This window comes from Temnothorax curvispinosus, unplaced genomic scaffold (genome assembly GCF_003070985.1).
Source record: "Temnothorax curvispinosus isolate PA1 unplaced genomic scaffold, ASM307098v1 QBEX01012648.1, whole genome shotgun sequence".
NCBI lineage: Eukaryota > Metazoa > Arthropoda > Insecta > Hymenoptera > Formicidae > Temnothorax > Temnothorax curvispinosus.
Genome location: NW_020222428.1, coordinates 31 through 9,581, shown reverse-complemented (window position 1 = coordinate 9,581; position 9,551 = coordinate 31). Strand labels below are relative to the sequence as shown.

At 28.7% G+C, this 9,551-nt stretch overlaps 1 protein-coding gene across 1 annotated transcript; it reads left to right on the top strand.

Moving 5' to 3' along the window:
- The first annotated feature begins 18 nt into the window (after positions 1-18).
- On the top strand, positions 19-8,312 carry LOC112462663. Its single transcript, XM_025028566.1, has 9 exons — positions 19-78; positions 145-234; positions 3,343-3,617; positions 5,026-5,184; positions 6,598-6,841; positions 6,918-6,980; positions 7,046-7,135; positions 7,984-8,135; positions 8,231-8,312. The coding sequence occupies exons 2-8, from the start codon at positions 169-171 to the stop codon at positions 8,056-8,058; spliced, it is 972 nt and encodes a 323-aa protein (XP_024884334.1). The 5' UTR covers positions 19-78; positions 145-168; the 3' UTR covers positions 8,059-8,135; positions 8,231-8,312.
- Positions 8,313-9,551: the final 1,239 nt, after the last annotated feature.

Sequence of the window (9,551 nt, the reverse complement as noted above, 5' to 3'; positions counted from 1 at the left end):
AATTATAAATTTTAGGCTAACAAAATTGACAAAATAATCAATGAATTGACTCTTCGATATGCTGACGTTTTGAAAGAGGTAAAAAATATATTAATACTAAAAAGTAAATGAAGCAAATTATGTTAAATGACTATTCATGTACAGATTTATCAGTTCAATTTGCAAGCAATGCATCATCCGTTGGAGTTTACTGGAATGGGTTTCTTCCCCTTTGGCAACAAATTTTTCATAAAGGTTTATTTTTCATCTATTTTTACTGTTACTTTATTTTTACGTGTTGTATTTTACCTACATTAGAGAAATTCATAACAATGCTTCTAAGCTTGTTAAAGTTGTTAAATATAATTTTATCTTTATAAATATAAAAATTAATTGAAACTTTATATATTTTTTCTTAGTTCTGCGTAGCAATTACAACGTTTTTGATCATCGTGATACAAATGTCGAATGCCTGAAGATTCATCTTAAAAAAGAATAATCCACCCTGCACTTCATATTAAGTTTTGTATCCCAAAAGCTCATCAAAATAATTATTTGTAATTACATCGATTATATGCGTGTATATCGCTTGCCAGTGTAGTTGTAACAATTTTTTAAAAAAATTAATGATTTTATCAACTAGTAGTTTTCTTCTTTTTGTTGTACTTACAGATTAATCACGTAATAATATCTTTGAATAATAAACTAAAAAACGGGAAACATTTTCATTGCGCTTGAAATATTAATAATTAAAAGGCAAAACGCATACTTTATATATAATATGTATATAACTAAGTAATAAATAATATTAAAAAATTAATTAAATCAATTATTACCGATTTGTACATCTTTAATATCTTTTAATACACATGAAAATTCTTTCCACAATCTTGAATATTACACGAAAAAAATGGTTTTGCTAAAGTATCTAAAAATTTAGCTAGATGCAGATCTGAAAATAATTTTGTTGCATTATCTTAAAATGATTATGTAGAACATTCAAACTGATTGCTAAAATTGTCAAAATTTTTTATTATTTTTTTATCAAATTTATATCATATTTTTATATTAAATTCTAACATATGACAAAAATGTAAATTAGTATACAAAATTAGTATACAAAATGTTAATCTAAAATGTTTTTTATTTCTTATTAAAATTTTTGTTCCGTACGGAAATTTAAATTGCATCTCGCTCCATTTGGTGTAACAATAACATAACATAAAAATCGCCCTTTCTGAGTTATTCGTACAGGAAAAAGGGTTGTTACATGTACTATTTACAGTTAAATCGACGATGCTTAAGCTTCACAAACTCGAGGGAACAGTTGTGTCGCTATTGTGCCATATCATTTAGTGAATTATGTGAGGTGCAATACTGTCTTAACTCAGTCAGTCTCAGTTGTCGTTGTAGTGAGAACATCGTAAAAGTTGCAATAAGAGTTACACGGTATTTTAAAATTCTCATAGAAAGTTATAAAAATTCCAAACTTTAAACCGTATCTCCTGAAAATTCACAATTTTTGAGTTATGTCATTGTTGCAGCAAATGAGCGGGATATTTTCTTTCAACTTGTCATGACAGTTATTATGATTATAATGCAAATGTCTTCTATACCACAAGATGCATATTTTGAACAATTAAATAAGAATTGTCGTTTATAAAATATATTTTGTTGTGATTAATGAATATTGTATCTCTACGTTATTATGCAATAAAAATCTTTATGTTACAAATTTTTATCTCTCTCTCTCTCTCTCTCTCTCTCTTTTTCTATTTCTTCCAAATTATATCATTTCTTTGAATTGTATCATTACATTTTTATATGTCAACTTAACGTTTTGTGTGTGTGTGTGTGTGTGTGTGTGTGTGTATTTATATCTTATTCAATATTTTATTGTATTAAGGTTTTTATAATTTCATATAGTGAATTTTTTACGTTAGTATTAAAAATAATATTGTTATATATACATACAATATTAGTATAGTTAAAAAAATACATAAACAATACAATAAATGTAATATTAAATATATTTACTTTGCATGGAGAAACACATAAAAAATTAATATCAGCGTCAATGTTTCAATAATTTTGCAGCACACATTTAGTGACGAGTCATTTTTTTTATTCATTAAAACGGATCGAATTTTATTATCAAACGCATTTGCGTAAGTGCTCCTATGAAGATATATCGCTATTATGAAAAAAAAAAAAACAGTATTATTTCGCATTAATGTAATTGCCAACAAATGAAATGACAAATTTAATAACAAGTATAACACTCATCAGTGTTAATTTGCGGTTGTGACGATCATGACTACCACGGTTCAACAAGCCTTTCGACCTCTTTTTATTACGTGCTTTATTATTGGTTTATGTGTCTATCCATTAACTAATCCAAAATCTGGGATTGTATATCTAAGCATTCTATATTCTGCGGCAGTGTGGTTTGTTTATGGCTATCTCTTTTACTACACGGTGAGGTCTCTTTCATTGGAAAAATTATTTCCCAATACCATTACGTTAATCGTTTTGGAAGTTACCATCATTACGACAATTACATCTGTGATTTTTAACATATATTACAACAAGGTATAATTAATGTGTTTAATCTTTTTACCAATTATATTTTTACATTTATACTAATTAGATTACACTGTAATGCTAAAGTAATTACGCACGTGTAATATTTACATCAATTGTCAATATAACATTTCTATTTAATATTAAAATGGTTTTATTAAGCAAGATTTTTTTAAGTTGTCTATATGTGTAAACGCATTTTATCACAGAAAAATAATATATACCATTATATTTAATATTACTTTTTGCTTCCTCATAGAGGAAGCTTTGTTTTCGTAAAAAAAATTTTTTTTTAGTTGCTTTTGCCAATGTGTTCAGAATGTTCTAAAACGTTGAAAAATCGCTATTTTAAAAAATGTCGGTATGTGTGTATGTATGTGTGTATGTGTGTATGTATGTATGTGCCAAATTTACCGAAATTTCTATAACTCCAGAACTGATCAACCAAATCTTAACCAATTATATATGAAATAGGGGTAGAAAAGACTGAAGAATATAATAGAATTATTAAAAATTGTTAATAATAAAGGGGTTACCGATTTTTTTTTATATATAATTCTTTAAGGCCGGTATTCATAGTCGGGTTTTATATTCAAGATCGTCTTAAGTATAGTTTTAAGGCGTCATCAGCCAATCAGAGGGCCGTATTAGCATCTTAAGACATATCACTTTCTCTATGAGAAAACCATGTGCAAATTTCTAATTTGCACCATTTTTTTATTTTACTTTTGTTGCATTTTGCTTATCTTACTTTTTTTGTATATATTAATTTCATTTTAGAGACTTCAAATGTGTATGAAGAGACTTACTGCAGTGGATGATTCTTTGAAAGAACTAGGTAGTCCAAAAATATATGAAAAAGTGCATATGTTGTCAAAACGAATAGCAATTGGATGGACTGTGTGGTGCTTTGCTCTGAATTTTAACGACACCACATCATGGCTGGTATTTCTGAAAGGAATAACTACTTCATGGGCATTTATTGTAGCTCATGTATATAATTATTGTATTAATGCTAGTATACTTATAAACTCAGTGTTCATCACTTTCTTATGGTTTGTACTTGTTTGTTTATCAAATTAACGCACTAATTATATATTCAAAACATTTTCCATTTTTAACGATAATGTATATATATTTTACACAATTTTTAAAATAATTAATAAAAGGCAATCATCACAAGAATGACAATTTTCGGCATTTGTAAAAATACCTATTCAAAAAAATAATTCTTAATTAATTTGTAAAAGTATATTTAAAAATTGATTCTAAAAAGTAATATATATTATAAGATACGTATACCTACTATTTTGTAAATTTCAATCTATATATATAAAGGAAGATGTCCTGACTGACTCACTCACTCACTCACTCACTCATCAACGCCCAGCCCAAACCCCTGAATCGAATTTATACCAAAAGTATATGAAATAGGGGTAGAATTTTCCGGGGAGTGCCACTATGTGTATAGTTTTTTGTTACCGATTTTCTGGAAACCGGTTTTTTTAATTTTTTTAATTTTTTGGGAAATAATTGGCCGAATCTCAAAGAATTATAGATCAAACAGGGGCAGAATTTTTCGAGGAGTGCTATAAAATGTATAATTTTTCGTTACCGATCTTTTTGAAAGCCGGTACGAAAATTTTTTCAATTTTTCGGGAATTTATTGACCGAATCTTAAAGAAGTAGTGGTAGAATTTTACGGGGAGTGCCATGATGTGTACAGTTTTTGTTACTGATCTTTTTGGAAACCGGTTTTTTTAATTTTTCCAATTTTTAGGGAAATAATTGATTGAATCTCAAAAAATTATATATGAAGAAGGAGTATAATTTCCCGAGGAGTGCTATAAAATGTAGATACTATTTTTTGTTACCGATCTTTTTGGAAACCGGTTCGGAATGACCGAATCTCAAAGAATTAAACATAAAGTAGGGGTTGAATTTCCCGGGGAGTGCTATAAAGTATATAATTTTTTGTTACCAATCTTTTAAAAACCGGTTTTTTTAATTTTTCCAATTTTTCGGGAAATAATTGATTGAATCTCAAAGAATTATACATGAAGTAAGGGTAGAATTTCCCGGGGAGTGCTATAAAATGTACTATTTTTTGTTATCGATCTTTTGGAAAATCGGTTCCGAATGACCGAATCTCAAAGAATTGTACATAAAGTAGGGGTTAAATTTCTCGGGGAGTGCTATAAAATATATAATTTTTCGTTACCGATCTTTTTGGAAAGGGCAATCTTATATATAAAACAAGAGAGAGAGACTATTTGCGTGTCTTAATACACATGTTCTCCGGGGCGAAGCCCGGCGGGGCATGCTAGTATAATTATAATTTCATAAATATAGAATTTATTATATATACAAGTTTTAAACCTTATTATCCAAAATTGGCTAATAGATCTGCCATAGAGGCTACAATTCAAAATATTATTTGGTGAAATAATATTTATAAAACAGGTACATCGGCACCAGGTTTGATGAAGTAAATCAACATATGCAAAATCTCTTGATAAAGAAAGAGCATTCACTAAGGAATACATGGAAGAAACCTACAATAATTGTTCATCAATGTACCTTGGGTACTGATAATTACAAGCGAGTGTTGTGGAGCTCAATGTAATTTAATACATATGCATATATTTACGTAGAATATTATTTTAATAGTATTATTTTAATAGTATCCTTTATAAAAATTTTTCACCGTTTTTGGACCGCGAGAACGGTCAGTTTGAGTAGTAAAAACGTGCATTTGGCAATGAGTAGGGGAGACCGTGGCTAAAAGTCACACGGGTAAGTTGCACAAAGCTTATATCTCACTTAATACATTGAATGGAATATTCTTCTTTATAGTGTAGGTTGCTCCTATCGTGTTAGTCGGGTGTACGAAATGGCTTGTTTCAAAAACATTGCACGAGATATTTACAAGCATTTTTTAAAAATTGGAGGTCGTGAGTAAATTTTTCTTGCTTCTATTTTTATTGTTCCGTTGGTTTTTGGAATTAATGGTCATAATTTCTTTTTGGTCATAAGAAATATTATAGTTTTAGATCATTTTTCCTGTATTTAGTTAACCGTCATTGCAACATAGTTTATAAATATAATCTTCTTTGTTCAAAATGACCATTCAGGGTAAGTTGTCTCAAATGAGATGGGATTCAATGTTTATGAGAATTATTTTTCTTTTATTTACTCAAAGTTTATGAAAGTATTTCAAAGTTTATTGAGAATTATTATTCTTTTATTTACTCAGTTTATAAAAGTATTTCAAAGTTTATTGAGAATTATTATTCTTTCATTTAGTCTAAGTTTATGAGAATTATATTACAAAGTTTATGAAAATTATTAATTTTTCGTTTAATTCACGCTGTAATATATTATTAAGTTAAATTTACCAAAAACTAGCACTAACTTTAATAAAATATTAAAACAGGAACTATTTCTCGTATGTTTCCTCTACATGAAAGATACATGACAATCAATCCAGAGTCATGTGACAACCAACCCTGAGTATGGGGTAAGTCGTCACATTTTCACGATCTTGCTTAGAATTAAATAACTTTTTTGTGTATAAATATATATAAGTCTAATATTTTTTTTCTTATACCTAAAGGATGTAGCTACACATTATAAAGTACTATACAATATTAAAAATTTTGCTAACATTTATTTAAAAATCATAATTTGAAAAGTGTAACAACCCGCCCCAGTCTCCCCTACGATCCGTTTTTGGGGTGCAAAGGGGCCTTCTTGCTTAAAAACGAGTGGTTAAAGCGGATTGCGTACGATTGCATACTCGCGTATACTCATCATGTAGACTGCGCGTGCTTGAGAGTGCAAGAAACGGACATAAAAATGATAAAACGGGCTAAAAACGGGCTAAAAACAATTTATATGAGGTGTAAAAGCGGTGAAATATTTTTGTAAGGGATATAACAAAAAACAATCAATTATAATTTGTAAAAACGATTTCTTTTTATCATTTTTAGTAATAAAATGTTTTTTAGTAATAAAAAATTGATTTGTCGACAGACATCTTCATTTAGAACTATGTCGCATTGCACGTGAATGGAATCTGGTGTTTGGAATTCAGATGACTACCGAAACAGCAACTTATTCATTATTTGGGACATCAATGTGCTTCTACTTATACAAATCGTTAATGCATCGAGAGCTAATACCAGTCAGCGTATGGTTTCGAATAGCTTTCTGGATGTTTATGTTTGTAGGAAAAGTGTATACTATAAATTACATTTGTGAAAATGTCTGTGTTAAGGTAAAAAAAATGTACAATACACTTTCAATATAAGAGAGTATACATATATTCAATATAAATCAATTATAAATTTTAGGCTAACAAAATTGACAAAATAATTAATGAATTGAATCTTCGATATGCTGACGTTTTGAAAGAGGTAAAAAATATTTTAATAGCAAAAGTAAATAAAGCAAATTATGTTAAATGACTCTTTATGTACAGATTTATCAGTTCAATTTGCAAACAATGCATCATCCGTTGGAGTTTACTGGAATGGGTTTCTTCCCCTTTGGTAACAAATTCCTCATAAAGGTTTATTTTTCATCTATTTTTACTATTAGGGGAGACCGGGGCTGACCGGGGCTAACTCGACACCGGGGCAAACTTGATACTAGGCTTTTTGCCAATTTAAATCTATCGTAGAAACTTGCCTTTCCTACTGTAAATGCGTCTTTATATGCCAGTATTATCAATTTGGAATTTGGTAACATTCTGAGTTATAGTGTAATTTTTAACGCGACATAAGCGTTTTTGATAGTAAAAAGTAATTTTTCTGATCTTTAGAAAATGGTCTACTCTTTCATCGAGCTTTCGGGCAAAACTAAGCGACGTACAGCAAAATTTCTTTAAGCAATTTTGTACCTGAAGGAACGCTCTTTAAATGTGTACCATTAAATTTGCTTGAAAATTTTAATTAATTGTTGAAAATTGCTTTTGAAAAAATTGTGTCAAGTTTACCCCGGTATTTTTCAATTTGAAAATTTGTCTTTGCGTCACTTTTCCTTTCCTGGAGGCAAAACTAAGCGACGTACAACAAAATTTCCTTAAGCAATTTTGTACCCGAAGGAACGCTTTAAATGTGTACCATTAAATTTGCTTGAAAATTTTAATTAATTGATGAAAATTGCCTTTGAAAAAATTGTGTCGAGTTAGCCCCGGTCTCCTCCACTTTATTTTTGCATGTTATATTTTACATACATTAGAGAAATTTATACCGTTTCTATAAGCTTATTGTTAAAGTTGTTATTAAAGTTATTACGTTTATCTTACATACGCATTATACTATTTAGCTCCATTTATTTTAGTCTTACAGCATATTTAAATATAATGCCAGTTTTACAAATAATAAAAATTAATTAAAAATTTATATTTTTTCTTAGTTCTGCGTAGCGATTGCAACGTTTTTGACCATCGTGATACAAATGTCGACGCCTGATTTACCCTATAAAGAATAATCCACCCTGCACTTTATATTAAGATTAGTATCCCAAAAGCTCATCAAAACAATTATTTGTAATCACATCGATTATATGTATGTATATCGCTTAAGCCAATGTAGTAATAATTTAAAAAAACAATTAATGATTCTACCAACCAGTAATTTTCTTCTTTTTGTTGTGCTTACAGATTAATCACGTAATAATATCTTTAAATGACGCATTATATAAAACGGAAAACATATTTATTACACTTAAAATATTAATAATTAAAGGGCAAAACGCATTCATTATATATAATTTGTATAATCAATTAAATAAATCAATTAATGTCGATTTATACACTTTTAGTACGTTTTAATATAGGTACTTTAATACACATGAAAATTATTTCAACAACAATGTTAAATATTAGTTTATTTATTTTATTAAGGGGGCATATACACCTAGAATGGTGTATGGAATGGTGTATGGAATTTTTGCAGTTTTTGTTTGCGTTTTCGCAATTTTCTTGAAGCTTAGGATCTGAAGAATATGTGGTGACAATTTCAAGTAAATATTCCAAGAAATAACGAAGTTATGGCAGAAAGAGTGCACGCCTTTGTTGGACGCGCGCCGCGCACGTTTCTCAAACTGGTACCCAAAACATCTCGAAAATCACTGAACCGATTACCTTGAATTTTTGTGTGCTTATTGTACATATAATTATCTAGTCTTTGTCATAGGATTTTTTTTTCATTGCTTACTTTTTGTTTTATGGGCATTTAAGAAAAAATTTTTCCTTAAAAAATTGCAACGTTAAATTTATATGTCCGCCATTTTGTCAAAAATTGATATTTTCAAAATCGGCTATGACAAAGACTAGATTATAGTATCTATTTTAAGAATCATTTTGGTTTTTTTGTTTTAGATGATTTTTCAAGAAATGGCAATGGGTACCATTTGCGGTAATGTTTTTGCGACGCTCCGAAAAAGATGTCACAACTTTTTTAATTTTGAAAATTTTTTAATAAAAAAATTCAAACATACTCTCGAAAGTACGTACTTTTTACTAGAAAAAAAATCCGACTCTAAAATTCAAACAGTTCCTCTAAAAAAAAATCCCCAAAATGACTTTTTTTTCCGCTCCTAGGCATATATGCCCCCTTAATGTGACATGCAATGTGATATCATTATTAGGATATGTGAGTTCATCGTGTTTCATTATGAATTATTCATATATAATACAAGATATAGATAATTTTCTTTGGCGCAATTACAGCAGTAGAATAAAAAGTAAGATGCGAAAATAATTGTAAATGTTTCGCATCGCAGATTTTATAATCTAGAAAGTTTTACCGTAAAATTTCACAAATTTCTACGCTCTAGTCGATTTATACCTCACATCAATAAAATTACATTGTTCTTCAAAAGAATAAAGAATAAATAAAAAGCAAATTTAATATAATTTTTACACTTCCAGAAATTCTAAAAATATTTCTTTTATGTTTCTCTTCTTTTCTTGCTATTGT